The 18,139-nt window shown below is 38.0% G+C and overlaps 1 protein-coding gene across 2 annotated transcripts; it reads right to left on the reverse strand.

Annotated features, from left to right (window-relative positions):
* Positions 1–1,429: 1,429 nt before the first annotated feature.
* On the reverse strand, positions 1,430–12,559 carry LOC106881574 (uncharacterized). Of its 2 annotated transcripts, none has more exons than XM_014932030.3 (2): positions 12,254–12,559; positions 1,430–8,445 (listed from the first exon to the last, which is right to left on the reverse strand). In XM_014932030.3, the coding sequence occupies exon 2, from the start codon at positions 8,284–8,286 to the stop codon at positions 5,830–5,832; it is 2,457 nt and encodes an 818-aa protein (XP_014787516.1). In that variant the 5' UTR covers positions 8,287–8,445; positions 12,254–12,559; the 3' UTR covers positions 1,430–5,829. The 2 variants fall into 2 exon arrangements, with proteins under 2 accessions (XP_014787516.1, XP_089211912.1); XM_089355786.1 differs by lacking the exon at positions 12,254–12,559 and adding an exon at positions 11,314–11,449.
* Between the last annotated feature and the right edge of the window lie 5,580 nt (positions 12,560–18,139).

An 18,139-nucleotide genomic window follows, 5' to 3' on the forward strand; every position in this document is an offset into this window, starting at 1 on the left:
GAATAAAATCATAATTAACTGATCTTCCTGTATTTTCTTTATCCCAAAGCCAAGAACTTTTCAGCACACGCCCTTGTAGTAACAACAGAACATTTACTTGTGGGGTAAGTCAATGCTGAGAGTATAGTCAAATTTATTATAAATTTGGTGTTGACTGGGACTTCAAGTTTTAAGTGATGGCTTATTTAACCATAAATGTATACATCATCATCATCATCATCATTTAACATCTGTTTTATGGACAGATTCCTTGCTAGTCATCTCTCATGATATGCAATGGCACAAGGTCCTTACACGAAGACAGGCGGCGAGCTGGCAGAAACGTTAGCACGCCAGGCAAAATGCTTAGCGATATTTCGTCTGCAGTTACGTTCCGAGTTCAAATTCCGCCAAAGTCGACTTTACCTTTCATCCTTTTGGGGTTGATAAATTAAGTACCAGTTACACACTGGGGACGATCTAATCGACTTAATCCGTTTGTCTGTCCTTGTTTGTCCCCTCTGTGTGTAGCCCCTTGTGGGCAGTAAAGAAATAAGAATACATATGACACCTGTCCAAATAAGAAGCCAGCCTTTTAATACACAGCTGCTATTGTATGTCATGGGTGTATGTCATGGGTGTATGTCATGGGTGTAAACCTAAGTTTGATAAGATGTCATTTCTTAGATTAATTCAAAAACTTTGCATCAATATCATTATATGTCTATGAGAGTTAGACAGGAATCTTCAGCCAGCAAGTCAAATTGATAATGCAAGGTTTCAAACTCAACCATTCCTTCACTTTTGTTTTTAGTTACAGTATAACTGTAACTCCATGGAGGCGCAATGGCCCAGTGGTTAGGACAGCGGAATCACGGTTTCGATTCCCAGACCGGGCGTTGTGAGTGTTTATTGAGCGAAAACACCTAAAAGCTCCACGAGTCTCCGGCAGGAGGTGGTGGCGAACCCTGCTGTACTCTTTCACCACAACTTTCTCTCACTCTTACTTCCTGTTTCTGTTGTGCCTGTAATTCAAAGGGGTCAGCCTTGTCACACTGTGTCACGCTGAATATCCCCGAGAACTACGTTAAGGGTACATGTGTCTGTGGAATGCTCAGCCACTTGCACGTTAACTTCACGAGTAGGCTGTTCCTTTGATCGGATCAACTGGAACCCTCGACGTCGTAGGCAACAGAGTGCCAACACATTTTCAACTGTAACTCCATTATCTGATGTAGCATTTTTTTCTAAAAAGAAATGAAAGATGTGAATTGAGGGAGATTTGGCTGTTGTTTCTAAAAGCTCAATGGTATGAAAAGAAGTAGTAGTTAGATCTCAGAATACTAGGTAAAACAGCAGAAATGATAAAAGACCAAAAAGTAATTGTGACACAAACTACAAATGACAAATGACTAATGATTGAATGGGAAAATAAACACTAAAACAATGATGATGATGATGGTGAGTTGGTCTTTAATGACATTTTATTTCCAAGCATAAAAGTGTAGCATATTTGAATTTCATTACAAAATTTATAATTGGACATCTCGTTAACATGGTTACAAAGGATAGAATGGTTTGGCCGAGTCTTCGGGACCCTGAATGAAATGACTTGTGGTATTTAGTTATAATCCTTAACATGTTTATTTTGAATCCGGTCGGCTTTCCCTTTAATCTTTAGTAGTGGTGGTGGTGGGGATGGCTTGGGGAATTAAAATGGGTACCAGTGAAATACTAGGGTCCATATTATCAACTATACTCAGCCCCAAATTTGAAGCTGTGTGCCTGTGTAAAAATCAATATGAGCATACATTAGTGCTTTAACTCTTTAACATTTAATCTAGCCAAATCTGGTCCAAATATTCTGCCTGTCTTATGTTCAAACTGACCAGATCTGGCCTTTCTCACCTACCCTACAATGTCATTCTAAAAATAAACAAGTCTTGCAACTCAAGATAGAGATCCTTTCCGAGTTATATAAACACAAAGGGGGCCAGTTTCCTAGTTTCCAAGGCGCATATATTTTTATACTCTAACTCCTGGATGGGACACCAGTCTGTCACAAGATACTCATTTTTACCAGCTGAGTGGAATGGAGTAATGTGAAATGAAGTGTCTTGCTCAAGAACACAACATGTCACCCGGTCTAGGAATCGAAACCACAATCTTACCATCATGAGTCCAACATCCTGACCACTAATCCATGCAACTACAAAATAATGCAGATTAATTCAAAACGATATGAATAATGAAATGATACATTTGACAAAATAATCTAAATGCTAGAGTTAAGGATAAACCGAATAACATGTTGGGGTGAAATATTTTTCAAGACCACATTCACTAAATCTGGTGATAAAAGGGAGCCTGCATGTAGCTGCTCAACCTGCTAGAAAATGCAGCCAATTTTCCCTCAAATCACACTCAACTAACATAAGGAATGACACAACTGACATGGCAGTTCTAAATATACAGGTCTGTATATTTAGGGTTGGTTGTCACTGGGGCACCTTCCATCAAAGGTTTGCTAAATCAGGATTGACAAGGAGCTTAATGATATGGTGATATGGCATTATGGGAAAACTTATGCAACCAATCCCAGCATGGGGGAAAAAATGGATTGAATTGGATTGGAAGGGATGAGGTATTTGTATTAAAGAGAAAAATGAAATCCCAGAACTTAGAACAATAGGCACAGGCATGGCTGTGAGGTTAAGAAGCTTGTTTCCAACTATATGGTTTTGGGTTCTGTCCCACTGCACACCACACTAGGCTTCTGCTATAACCCTCGGCTGACCAATGTCTTGAGAGGGAATTTGATAGATGGATACTGGAAGGAAGCCTGTCGTGTATGGGGGTGGGAGGGAGGGGGCGTGCAACTATGTTTGGTCCCACACTGCCACTTGACAACCAGTGTTTGTTTGTTTACATCCCTGTAACATTAGCTGTTTGGCAAAAGAGACAAATAGAATAAGTCCCAGACTTTATAAACAAAAAATTATAAACTGGGGTTAATTTGTTTGACTAAACCCTTCGAGGTGGTGCCCCAGCATGGCCACAGTCCAATGACTAAAACAAAGTAAAAGAGAACTGATAAAAGATGTGCCTCAAGAATGATTCTGAATGAAAAACTACTTTAATAAGATTATAATTTGGGGGACTATTAACAACTATCTTTAGAAATAACATTTTCATCGTTTTTTTAGTTTTTTGGGTTTTTTTTACAATAATTGAAGCTACATGAGATGGCTAATTAGCAGAGTTAATAGCTAAGCCCATTTAATACATGAATAAAATGTCTTTTTGGTTGTTCCTTTGTTTCAAAGAGTAAATCATTAACCCTTTAGGTACCTGCCTGAGACCATTCCTGAATCTGTGATAACAAAATTCTCATTCAAAAGAAAATGATCTTAATTAAAAGCTTCCATCAAAATTTCATGTTACTTTACATTCCAAACAACAGCTTAATAATGACAAAAATACTTTACTAAATTATTTTCAAAATTAATTGAAACAAAGACAGGATATTTCAACAGAAATATGGCAACAAAAGGGTTAAGATGACTCCCACAGTAAAGTCTGTCAAGATTAGGGCTTCGTTCTTGATGGTAATCAAAATAACAATGCTGTCCATTGAACCATCTAATCATTCTACTAGCTTTGCTAATTTTTGTACAACAAGTTCTCCTCTAAATTAATATAAAAGCAAAATGAATCAAACCAGACTTCAGTCTTTTGTTTTTTTGTTGCAGATGAGAAATGATTTAGTATTTTTGAAAGTGGTGCCCTATTTTGTTCCAATATGGAATTTGGTACTCATTTATCCTCAGTCCAGAAGTAAACAAATTCAGCTCTTCTTTTTGAGAATAATTTGAAATAGTTCCAATGGTTCCAGTGAACCAGAGATAGTTGTTTCATCATTAACCAACATATACCCCTGGTTGCATTTTCGCAATGCAAAACCTGCTCCTACTTGTGTTGGATATGAACTCGCCGGGAAGCATCTGACTCAGCACACGAAATGTTCAGTTGGTAGTCGACACCCGTAGCTAACAGTTCCATATTGTCCTTCTCTTCCAGATTGTGAAAGCTTACTATAACGTTTAATCTAAATACAGTGAAATTTTTTATGGGCATATATGGGTTAAGGTTACATTTTGATTCTATGCATAGCTGTTACTGTGAAGCTTAAATATTTTTCCACATGGAAAAGACGACCAGACTTTCACCAGTAATTAGTTGTTTCCTAAACCTCTGATGGTGTAACCTTAGACTGAATAAATTAGTCATAATAAAGTTTTGTATGTTGAGATACACCACACCTGTTAATCCATTTACTTCACTCGTTTCAAGTGAGAAGGCTGGCTAATAGGATATAGTCCCAGGGTTGCAGAACTAAATATGTATCAGATAGTCTTATATCATCTTGCCTCTCCTATTCCAGAGGGGATGGGTCATATCCCATCAGGGTAAATATATCCCTCTGGAGACAGGGATAAACTTTGATCTTCTCACACAATGTACAGTGGTTAACAAATACTAACTAAAGGTATGGGTCCCAGTGGTTAGCATGCAAGGCTCAAAATCATAAGATTGTGGTTTCAGTTCCTGGAGGAGGTGGTGCCGTGTCCTTAAGTAAAGAACTTCCTTTTCCATTGCTCCAGTTTGCTCATATGTAAATGAGTACTAACAATAGCTGGAAGATCCCCTTGTAACAAGCTGGTGTCCCTTCCAGTGAAAGCCTTCAACAGCAAAAGTAACCCTAACCCAACGACACTTATTTTCTGCTGCATGAAGTCTGTCATGACAGCCCAAATCGTACTGATAGACTCAACTTGATGAATACCCAAGCACTAGTCACAGTCATGTGAAGGAGCATGGCCCAGTGGTTAGAGCGTCAGGCTCATAATCATGAGGTAGTGAGTTCAATTCTTGAACCAGGCTGTGTTGTGTTCTTGAGCAAGACGCTTTATTTCACATTGCTCCAGTTCACTCAGCTGTAGAAATGAGTTGTGATGTCACTGGTGCCAAGCTGTATCGACTTTTGCCTTTCCCTATGATAACGTCAGTGGCATGGAGAGAGGAGGCTGGTATGCATGAGTGACTGTTGATCTTCCATAAATAACCTTTCCCAGACTTGTGCTTCCGAAGGGAGCTTTCTAGGTGCAATCCCATGGTCATTTATGACCAAAGGGGTTTTGACCCTAGTCATAATCATATTTAGTGTCCAACATAAGAACGTTGTGTTGTATTGAGACATCGTTGTTCCCTGATACTTAGTTGGATTCTTACAATCTTTGTATTCTATAAAGAAGGTCCTTGTTGCAATCTAAGCTGCAGCTTTGTAGGCTTTTTAACAATCTCTTATGTCTGAAAAAGGGACCCTGGTCTTCTACTTCAACAGATGTGATAACACATAAACTCCACAGGATAGGTATTTTCTAGTTTCGTCATGACAGTGTGTTGATGATAACAGAAGCATTCAGAAGAAAGGTTTGTAGTGAGTTTCGGTCAGTTGGAAGCTAAGTGCATGGCAAATGGGGAAGTTTTCACAACAGATGTGTTGCCAACAGAGGAAGTCCTTGCTGGAGGAATGGTAGAGTGGAAGATTCCAAGAAGTTGCGACACTCTGGGCACAGACCCAAAAGACTCTACAGTAGTTTTGTGAAGCAATAGAGCACAAAGAACACAAAGGTATTGTTTGATTTTTTTTTAATCTCAATGGCAGTGCTAAAGCTCATAATACCTTCCAGTGGTGTTGGTAGAGGATGTGTTCTAAGTATACTTGGCAGAGTTCTTTACCAGTGGAACACAGCTGCGTGTAAACCACATGATTTTTATGGAAGATGACTAGAAGGATATTTTTGGTAAGTGAGTGCGCTGGTGCCTATTTAAAGTAGCTTTAAACCAGAATCTTTTAGTACAGATATCGCAACGGCGTGGTTTCTCTCCTGTGTGAAAACGTCTATGACAAGTTAAAATTATATTCGCAGAGAATGTTTTAGCACAGATATCACACTGATATGGCTTATCTCCTGTGTGAAGACGTTTGTGAAGTGTTAAATATTCATTTCGAGAGAAAGTCCTACCACACATGTCACAGTGGTATGGTTTCTCACCTGTGAAAATACATTTGTGAACTATTAAATATCTCTTCAGTGCAAATACTTTACCACAGATATCACACTGATGCAGTTTCTCACCAGCATAAATATTCTTATGAGAAGTTAAATTTTCATTTACAGTGAGTTCTTTACCAAAGATATTAGACTGGTAGAGTTTTTCACCAGCGTCAATATGTTTATTGTAAGCTAAATCTCCACTCTGATACAATTCTTTTCCATAGCTATCATAGCGATATTGTTTTACACGTCCATGAATACTTTGGTGATTGGTTAGAAGCTTGTTTTCAGAAAATGTTTTACCAGAGGTATCATACTCATATGGGTTCCACTCTGAATGAACACGTTTATGAGATGACAAACTTCCACTTATCAAGAATTTTTTACCACAGATATCACAGTGGTATGGTTTCTCACCTGTGTGAGTACGTTTATGAATAGTTAAGACCAAATTCTGAGTGAAAGTTTTACCACAAACACTGCAACGGTGTGATTTGTCACTCTTGCGAATACATTTGTGATAATTTAATTCAGAATTCTCTGAGAATGTTTTGCCACATTTATCACAATGATATGCTTCCTCTCCATTATGAATACGTTTGTGATGTGTCAAATATTCCTTCCGAGAGAATGTCTTAGAACAGACATCACAGCGGTATGGCTTCACACCAGTATGAATATGTTTGTGCCGAACTAAATATCTCTTTCTGGCAAATAATTTATTACAGATGTCACACTGGTGTGCTTTCTCTGTGTGGATAAGTTTATGAGAAGTTAAATTTTCACTAACACTGAATTTCTTAAAACAGACATCACACTGGTAAGGTTTCTCAACAGTGTGAATACGTCTGTGACGAGACAAATCTCCACTTACCGCAAATCTTTTACCACAGATATCACACTGGTATGGTTTCTCCCCCGTGTGAATATTTCGGTGATTACTTAAATGCCCACTCTGAGAGAATGTTTTATTACAGATATCACACTGATATGGTTTTTCGTTTGAATGAATACGCTTATGACAAGATAAATTTCCAGTTGTTGAGAATGTTTTACCACAGATATCGCAATGGTATGGTTTACTACCTGTATGTATACGTTTATGACAAGATAGATTTGCACTTCCAGAGAATCTTTTACCACAGATATCACATTCATATGGTTTTTCTCCTGTATGAGTACGTACATGACGTTTCAAGTAATCATTCCGAGAAAATGTTTTGCTACAAATAGCACAGTGGTATGGTTTTTCTCCTGTGTGAATCAGCTTATGGTAAGTTAAATATCCATTTTGAGAAAATGCTTTACCACAGACATCACAGTGGTATGGTTTCTCATCCATGTGAATACGCTTATGGATGGTTAATATTTTGCTTTTAGAAAACGTTTTCCCACAGACATCACAATCATGGAGTTTTTCATCAACATGAAGACGTTTATGGACAGTCAATGTTCTATTTGTAGTAAATGTCTTACCACAGATATCACAAAGGTATGGCTTGTCATCAGTATGAATACGTTTATGAGCAGTTAATTTTCTAAGTACTTTGAAGGCTTTGCCACAGACATCACAATGATAAGGTTTTTCATCTGAATGGATACGTTTATGAGAAGATAAAGTTCCAATTGTTGAGAATATTTTACCACAGATATCACACTGAAATGGTTTTTCTGCAATGTGAGTATGTTTGTGATTAGTTAAATTAGCTATGTTTGAAAATGTTTTGCCACAGATATCACAGCGGTATACTTTCTCATTTGTATGTGTACATTTATGACGAGCTAATTTTGAATTCTTAGAGAATATTTTACCACATATATCACATTGGCATGGTTTTTCTTTTAAGTGTGTATATTCGTGACGAGATAAATTATTCTTCTGTGAGAAAGTCTTAGCACAGACACTACACTGATATGGTTTATCCCCCGTGTGAGTGAGTTTATGACGAGTCAATTTTGAACGGACTGTAAACACTTTACCACAGATATCACAGTGATATGTTTTTTTATCTGTGTGGATATATTTGTGATTAGTCAAACTTTCTATATCAGAGAATATAAGTAAACATACTTCACAGGTGTAGAATTTCTTTGTGATATTTAATTGCATTTCATGGGATAAATCTTTACTCTCGGTTTTTATTTCAGTAGAAGGAACAAGATTTTCACGTAAAGTCTCCTCCATGTTGTCGTTAGTTGTTTGTTAAATACAAAGATAATTCTTGTATAATTTCATGAATTACTTCAAGGTTATTATATAACTGAAGTTGTAGATCTTGACAATGTCATTGCTCAGTCCTTCTTATTCTTCATTGATTCCTTGATGTATCTTTGGTGAGGAATTCTGAAGCAATAAAACAAAACAGTATAAATATTAAGGGACAAAGAAAGATACAAAGGGACAGGCTATTGAAGAAAATAGACAAGAGAAATTGAAGACTGAACCAATAAGAAAATATTTACAGAGGAAGACAGGTACAGACATGGCTGTGAAATTAAGAAGCTTGCTTTCCAGCCACATGGTTTTGGGTTCAGTCCCCCTACATGGCACCTTAGGTAAGTATCTTCTACTATAGCCCAGGGCCAATTAAAACCTTATAATCATTTCGCCCGGTGAGCTAACATTTCTCCCAGCTCGCTGCCTTGCATAGCACCAATAATAAAGTGAAGACATGCAAGAGGGGCATTCAAAACAAGTGCAACTTCCTACCTCCATTGTCCACAGAAAACGACAAGGCAGAAGAGCAAGTACATGTCCTGACTACAACACACAACCAACCTGCGAATGTCAGAATGTGCAGAATGGTTCTTAACAAGATGGGAATATGGCATATTCAGAGATACAAGTTGTCTAGTTAACTACTTATGTCAAAGGTCTTATTAATTAGGATCAAGATGTAACTACACAACAACAATTCCTGCATCTACCAAATTGGTGCCAAGCTTTCAGCAATGACATAGATAGAGCGTGGGCCACCCAAAACAGCCCTTGAGTTTTCCACTCTTCCTTATCTCTAGCTCCTATAAAAGCTTATAAAAGTTCCACCCCTATAAAAGAAATACCCAGAGGCAGATCTCCCACTTAGCTACACAACTGGCTTCCAGCATTCTTTGCAGGACTAATACTACTACCTTCCGTTCCTTAATCAAAACATCTCCATAAGTAGTAATGTCGCAGACAAAACCATAGCATAAAACGCAAACCTTCTCAAATTCTCATTCTTCGACCGTAAAAAACTGTCAGATCATGTTAACAAAGAAACTGCTATGCTGTTGCTCTAATTGCTAGAAATTGTACCAAAATTTCCCTCAAAACTCACCCAACTTTCTTTAAAAAAAGGGACACCTTGAATTAAGTAGTTGTTGATACATTATTCACGAAAACGCGATGGGAGAGTCGTGGTAGGAAAGATTTTGTTCATTGGTCTAATGGATGGCCAAGGATTGAACAACAGTTTTGTCAGATCACAAAGAAAGAGAGCAGGGAGAAGGAAGAAAAAGAGGAGGAGGAAGGGAGGAAGATAGAGAGAGAAGGAAGGAAGAGAAGAGAAAGGAGTAGGGAAGAAAGAAAGGAGGAAGATAGGGAAAGGGGAAGGAAGAATGAGGGGGAGGAAAGAAAAAAGGGAGGAAGGAAGGGAAAGAAGGAAGACAGAGTGAGAGGGGGGAAGGAAGGAAGAGAAAGAGAGAATATTTTCCATTAAATTAAAACAGTGCCCACCTCCAGCGCTCACCAAATTCTTTAATCTTTTTCCCCTAGAGACAGTAACTGGTGTAAATAATTACCCAACTTCTTAAATCTTTTCTATGCCTTCTCAAAAGCTGCCAAAACAGTTTTCATGGAGCCACATGTAACAGACATTTCCTCTCCTGTGTAAGACATGCTGTTGCTCTTCACATTACCAAATCCTTGAAATCTGTTTGGCGTCAGAACCTCAGAAGTTGTCTACTTAAGATCTCTAATTATCTCTCAAGCAGTCATACTATAGTATGTTGTTGGAGCTCTTTCTAAAGCTACATTCCATCAAAACGAACAGAGAGAGAGCTCAAATTTGTTGTCCCAACAATAATGACATACAACTGGTTGCTTCCGATCAAACAGTCCTTCCTACGCAGACGATCATCACCCTTCACGCTTTGACCTTCTTCAAGCAAGTGTCGTTCGCATGCTATCGGCACAAACCAGACTGTACTGGGGCTCCATGGAATAAAATCATAAAAGTGTCCTCCTCCTCCTCCTAAGGAAGGAAGGATAGAGAAAAAGAGAAAAGGAAAGGATGAAAGAGAGAAAGAAAAGAAGAAAGGATTGAGAAAAAGAGAAAAGAAAGGATAAAAGAGAAAGAGGAAGGAAGGAAGGAAGGAAAAGAGAGGGGTAGGAAGGAAAGGAAGGAAGAGAGAGAGAGAAGGATGAGAAGAGAGAGGGAAAGAAAGAGGGAGTGAGAGAGAAAGATAGAAAGAAAGAAAGAAAAGAAATGAAAAAGCTGTTTTTGTTTTGTTTTGTTCTCTTTTTCAACGGGCTTAATTTCATTCTGATCGTTCGTTTTCAGTCAGCGAAATATACTATTACATCTACAAATAACTGTCTCTGCGTTTAGGGTAAGATGAAATTGTAAATATGTAATGGTTTCACTCGTCACTTTTGAACAGGTGCACCATTCTCTCTAATTAAGAAGACTGTTGGCAGTTTTTAGTTTTGACAACAAGAGTACATTACAAATGATTATAAGGCCAGCAATTTTGGAAGGAAGATATCAATCGATTTAACTGACCCAGGGTACTTGACCGGTTACTTTATATACCCAAGAGAGATCGACTTCAGAGGGATGAAAAGTAAAGTTTATCTAATAATAATCCTTTCGGTAATTTTTCAGATTAACACCTGCACGATTTTCATTAGAGTGTTAGGGTTAGGGTTTTAGGGTCAGCCTTAAGGTGTTAGGGTTTGGATTAGGGTTTAGGGTTAGTGTTAGGGTTACGGTTTTAGGGTCAGGGTTAGGGTTAGGTAATCGTGCGGGTGTTAATCTGAAAAATTACCATCCTTTCTACTATAAGCACAGGACTTGAAATTTTGGGGGAGGAAATAATGTAAAGGATAATCTCAACAGAATTTGAACTCAGAACATAAAGACGGACGAAATGCAGATGGCGATTTGACCAGTTCGTCGCCCTGCATTTACAAGGCGTGCAATTTCGCAGGAGGGAGTAAGTTAATTACATTAATTACTTGACAGTAGTGGGTTGATGAAAAGCAAAATCGACTCAGCGAAATTAGAACTCGGAACGTAAAAACGGACGAAATGCTGCCAAGCATTTTGCCGGACCTGCTAACGATTGTACCACCTCACCGCTTTAGTTTACGTAGTAATAATAATAATACTGATTAACGTTAATAAAATATTTAAAATACATATTCTCACGTAACATTCGCTCAATTGATAAACATGTGACAGTGGCGTCGTTGGTTACAAGTCTCAATGGGCCAATCATTCGTTCACTACATTTCTGACGTCGTACGAATCAATGTCTGCAACTCGGTGCAGAACAAATATCGCAGGAAACTTCATTCGACCAGCCACGTTTTGGCTTTTCCTTGTCTATGCTTACATTTAGTGAACGGTATACGATATATAAATGATTTACGGTGGCCTTTATACAGTTTTTGTCATTTGCAACTCGGGGTTAAACACTTGCCCAAATGTGCCGCGCACTGGAAATCCCCCCCTTGAACCATATGGATCGAAAGCAAACTGTTGTTTACATAATTAAGAAGGTAAATAGCTATAAGGGAAGATGGATCGGTTACATATATTATTGATGTTGCAAAAAGAAATTAGAAAACAAAAGAAATCACAGAAATAAGAAATAAGTTTTTTAAAAAATAACTTTTTTTTGGCAATTTGATAATTACGATTTCTTTTTTTTTTTTTTTTTTTTTCAGAACAGAAATATAAAAAAGCTGCAAGATAAAATAAAATGCAGAAAGCAGCTTATTAATAATGAACACTGATATAAATATCATTAGAAGAATTTCTTCGAAAATACCTTTGATGAATAAAAAATAACAACACAAATAGCTAATTCATATAATTATGTATATTTTTTTATCAATCGCACATAAAATTGGTTTTCAGTAGAGATATATTTGAAGAACTTACTGTTTTTCTTATATATTTCTTCATGATTTGGTGCAGTCAGATGTAGAAACGTGAGAAGATTATTAACAGACAACACAAAACATTAACTGATCATAGCAGAGAGGAATCTAAGCCATTTAGGTAAAACAATGGCAAAAATAACGAATGAGCAAACTAGTGGCGGTCTGCACGAGCAAGTATAATACTCTGGGAATAATTATTTCGATCTGTCGGATGTAGAGATTCCTCAGAAATATTAGATTTCTTTTCTCCAAACAGCAAAGAACTTATAACCAACACAAAGACATTAGTGATACATTTCAATATAGACATAACTAATCCACCAAACCGGCAGCCATTGTTTCGTAGCTGATTACTGAATGTAAAAATGCAAAGTATGTGTAAAAAAATAATAAATTATCATTTGTATTACTGATAAAACTAATATTAATAAAATTTACTTGACATGCTTTCATAATGATTTATCGTAGAAACAGATGGTAAAAATTGGAATCGCTTTAATAAAATGGCAGAGTTAGGGGGCTGCATTTTTTTTTTTTCAAATATAAGCTTTTGTGACGTTTGGAGGGGTTCATTAACATTCGTATACTCCATATCTGATGGCGACAGTGACTTCAGATGTCCACGTACTCGGTTTTGAAAGCCTATATTTTAACAATCCAGATGGTTATACTAGTTTCTCATAACCGCATCTAGAAAGCTTTTGGTGTTTTACATATTACATCCTAATTACATACATATATATATTTCATTCTTTATTATTTATCTTATTTCACTAAGTATCGTGTTTTTTTTTCAATGTTTTGCTAGCTTCCCTGGCACTTCCCTACACTTTCCGCTTACCTACAATACGTTTACCTCTGTACCTTCTTGTACCTTCCCTATCTCACATCACGACCATCCTACATGTGCACACCTCTATACACCCCACACTATTACACACACCTTCTTTTATACGGACACCCTCCAATGCATGCACTCACCACTTCGCCTCCTCTCCTCTTCCTAACCCCTCATAGAACCGCATTCACTCGTGGCCTCTAATTTCTTTCTTTTCCTCTTGTCCCCCCCCCCCCACACACTTTTTTTTTCTTTCTTTCTTTTCCTTTCTCCTGGTGAAGGACTAGCATCCTAATCGTCAAAGGATATTTCCCTTCCTTTCAAGCATTATACTACTCTTTACTCTTTTACTTGTTTCAGTCATTTGACTGCGGCCATGCTGGAGCATCGCCTTTAGTATAGAAAATCGATCCCAGGACTTATTCTTTGGAAGCCTAGTACTTATTCTATCGGTCTCTTTTTGCCGAACTTCTAGGTTACGGGGACGTAAACACACCAGCATCGGTTGTCAAGCGAAGTTGGGGGGACAAACACAGACACACGAACATATACACACACATACATATCCCCCTCTCACTCTCTGGGAGAGAGGCACAAGCACATACACAGACGTATACACACACGGCAGTAACTTCCGCCTACCAAATTCAATCACAAGGCTTCAGTTAGCCCGGGATTATAGCAGAAGACACTTGCCCAAGGTGCCACGCGGTGGGACTGAACCCGAAATCATGTAGCTGGGAAGCAAACTTCTTAACCACACATACATATATACGACGGGCTCCTTTCAGTTTCCGTCTACCAAATCCACTCACAAGTCTTTGGTCGGCCCGAGGCTATAGAAGAAGACACTTGCCCAAGGTGCCACGCAGTGGGACTGAACCCGGAACTATGTGGTTGGTAAGCAAGCTACTTACCACACAGCCACTCCTACGCCTAATTACATCTTTGTTAAAACTTGTCTCTCCATTGGTCTTTACCTTCTTCATCCATCTATCCATTCATTCATTCATGCATGCATGCATACATACATACATACATACATACATACAAACAAATACACCCTGTTGATGTTGAAATTCCAATGAAGGAGCCTTGGATCTAGGTTAGAATCCGGTTCTTTCTCTATTGGCAAGAAATCTTGAAATAAACTAAATAATGACATACATACATACATACATACATGATGGTTGTCCACTCTTGACCAAGGAAGACCATCACTGACCATTAAGAACTTCGTGCACTTCACACTTATGGCTTTGCTGGTGGCTAATGAGCTCAGCACTTCATAATTCATACATGTCTGTAGTTATCGTAGACCAAGCTTCCTCCATTCTCTACACTGGCTTACTTAAATTCTGCATGAAAAATATGCTTGTTTTTTTTAATGCATACATGCATATACATACATACATAGATATATACACACACATATATATACATACATATATATATATATATATATATATATATATATATATATATATATATATATATATATAAAGGGCATTACTACACATAAATGCCTCATGCTATGAGGGACTCTATAAGTTAAAGTTACTATAATGAATATCGAGTCCCTCGTAGCATGAGGTATTTATGTGTAGTAAAGCCCTTAATATAGATAACTATATTTAAAGGGAATAATTATGAATTTTTCCCTTATGAGGTTTTTCACGCTGACTACTTGATAAATTCTTATAAAGATTTTATCCTATTTTTAAATTTTATATATATATATGTGTGTGTGTGCATACATATACACACACACGCACACACACATATATATATATATATATATATATATATATATATATATATATATATGCATGTATAGGCGCCGGAGTGGCTGTGTGGTAAGTAGCTTGCTTACCAACCACATAGTTCCAGGTTCATACCCACTGTGTGGCACCTTGGGCAAGTATCTTCTACTATAGCCACGGGCCAACCAAAGCCTTGTCAGTGGTTTGATAGACGGAAACTGAAAGAAGCCTGTTGTATATATGTATATATATATGTATGTTTGTGTGTCTGTGTTTGTCCCCCCCAACATCGCTTGACAACTGATGCTGGTGTGTTTAGGTCCCCGTAACTTAGCGGTTTGGCAAAAGAGACCGATAGAATAAGATCTAGGCTTCTAAAGAATAAATCCTGGGGTCGATTTGCTCGACAAAACTGTTAGTATAACAGAAGATGAGAGAAACAGAAACCAAATGCACTTTGGATTTTTTATACAGGTTTACTTTCTCCTGGAAAGAAGGTCTGCTGAGAATTAGGGGTCCTTCACTCACAGTTGTTAACATAGAAGTTAGTCCATAGCCAAGACCCTGATAAGTGCTTCTAGCAAAGGGCAGAGTAGACATATGAACAAATAATAGCTAATAGATGATTCCATGCTCATCAAAGCCCTGAAACTGTTGAATCAGAGCTCCACTACTGGATGCTGCCATTTAAAGTCACACTCAAGACACATATATACATGCATGCATACATACATTTATAAATACATACAAGCATGTATGCATGCATACACACATTTAAACATGTGTTGGTTTCTGTCTATGCAAAATCAGACAGACAGAAACAGTATGGTACCCTGTCAGGTGGACTATGTCAGGAATTCAAAGTCCATTTGTCATACTGTCATGCTGGTTCTAGTCAAGATTTAAATACTTAAATACTCATTGTTTCATACACTAACTAAATGTGTTGGTTGGTCAGTTGTACATGTTTTACAGGAGAGTCCATCATATATGAAGGGATGCTGAAAAGGGTATTGTGAAAGGCCTAGCTGGAGGTCAAACCTTCCGAGTGCTTTTAAAAAGTTTGGGAAAACTGAAGGATTGCTGCAATAAGTGTGTGAATCTGAGAAAGGAATATGTTGAATAAAATCATAATCAACTGATCCTCCTGTATTTTCTTTTACCCAAAGCCAGGAACTTTCCATATATATGCATATTATATGTATATATATTTTTTTACTTGTTTTAGTCATTTGACCGTGGCTATGCTAGAGCACAGCCTTTAGTCAAACAAATCAACCCCAGAACTTATTCTTTGTAAGCCTAGTACTTATTTTATCAGTCTCTTTTGCTGAACCACTAAGTGACAGGGATGTAAGCACACCAGCAACATTTGTCAAACAATGGTGGGGGGAGAAACAGACACACACACATACACACATTCACATATATATATATATGATGGGCTCCTCTCAGTTTCCATCTATCAAAACCACTCACAAGGCTTTGATCAACCCAAGGCTATAGTTGAAGACACTAGCCTGAGGTGCCACGCAGTGGGACTGAACCCGGAACCATGTGATTGATAAGCAAGCTACTTACCACGCAGCCACTCCTGCACCTGTATATATATATATATACACACACACACACAGATATTTATATAAAGGTATAGAAATATATATGCATATACATGTATATGTATTCACAAACATATATGCATGTACATATTCTAATAAATATACATGCATATGTGTGTGTGTGCATAAAGTGGTTGGTATTAGGGTTAGGGTTAGGGTTAGGGTTAGGGTTAGGGTTAGGGTTAGGGTTAGGGTATCCAGCCATAGAAACCCTGCCAAAACGGCACTCAGGCAGCTCTCCAGCTGAGCCAGCTCCTGACAAAGCATCCAACCCAGCATGAAGAACAAATGATGATGATGATGATGATGATGATGATGATGATGATGATGATGATGATGGTGGTGGTGGTGGTGGTGGTGGTGGTGATGATGATATACAATATTATAGACTCCTAATAGTCAAATTACCAATTTGTTTCAAACTGAAGGTGGAAAACCATCTCCAGCAGTCATCAGAACAGCATAGCATGGGTTCCGTCATCAGAGGACCAAAAGTTTCATATCTAACTTGTGGCTCTTGGGGCTATTGGTGCAAAGAAATCACCCAGATCAAAGCCATAGAAAAAAATATTTTGGAGTTATGTCCCTTGCATTTGGACCCAAATGAGCCACATTGACTTCAAAAATGTTTGTTGAGTGGGGCTGGAGATGGGATAAGGACAGGATGAAGTAGAGGTGCAAGGGGAAATGAGGAGAGTGGGAATGGTGGGGATGGGGTGAGTTAATTTTAAATCATGTGTCATAATGTACATGCATATATGTGTGTGTATTAGCTGGTGCTGTTAGTGTTGTTAATAGTGTTGTTATATATATATATATATATCATCATCATCATCGTTTAACGTCCGCTTTCCATGCTAGCATGGGTTGGACGATTTGACTGAGGACTGGTGAACCAGATGGCTGCACCAGGCTCCAATCTGATTTGGCAGAGTTTCTACAGCTGGATGCCCTTCCTAATGCCGACCACTCCGACAGTGTAGTGAGTGCTTTTACTTGTCACACTCTCTTTTACTCTTTTACTTGTTTCAGTCATTTGACTGTGGCCATGCTGGAGCACCGCCTTTAGTCAAGCAAATCGACCCCAGGACTTATTCTTTGGAAGCTTAGTACTTATTCTATCGGTCTCTTTTGCTGAATCGCTAAGCTACGCCCCATAGCTTAGTGGTTCAGCATCGGTTGTCAAGCGATGTTGTGGGGACAAACATAGACACACATACACACACATACATATACATATATATACATATACATATATATACATATATATGACGGGTTTTCTTCAGTTTCCATCTACCAAATCCATTCACATGGCTTTGGTAAGCCCGAGACTATAGTGGAAGACACTTGCCCAAGGTTCCATGTAGTGGGACTGAACCCAGAACCATGTGGTTCAGAGGCAGTCAGAATTTTGGATAAGTTTTTATTAGTGATTTCATGCATAAACTTAATATCTATTATTATTGGAGCAACAGAATATATGCCAACATGTCTGGAGCAAAGTCTAGGGCTGAATTTAGGTTCTTGGGGAGAGAATGCAACTTCTTAATTCAAAAATCTGCAAGACCTTATGATTGAAAGGATGATGAACAAAACAAGATTCCTTCCTTTACAACCTTGCTACTGAGCAGGTGGCTGGTTAAAGATTAAATCTAAATTCAAAC

The sequence above is a fragment of the Octopus bimaculoides genome, chromosome 7, assembly GCF_046866305.1.
Source record: "Octopus bimaculoides isolate indiv1 chromosome 7, ASM4686630v1, whole genome shotgun sequence".
In the NCBI taxonomy this organism is placed as follows: domain Eukaryota; kingdom Metazoa; phylum Mollusca; class Cephalopoda; order Octopoda; family Octopodidae; genus Octopus; species Octopus bimaculoides.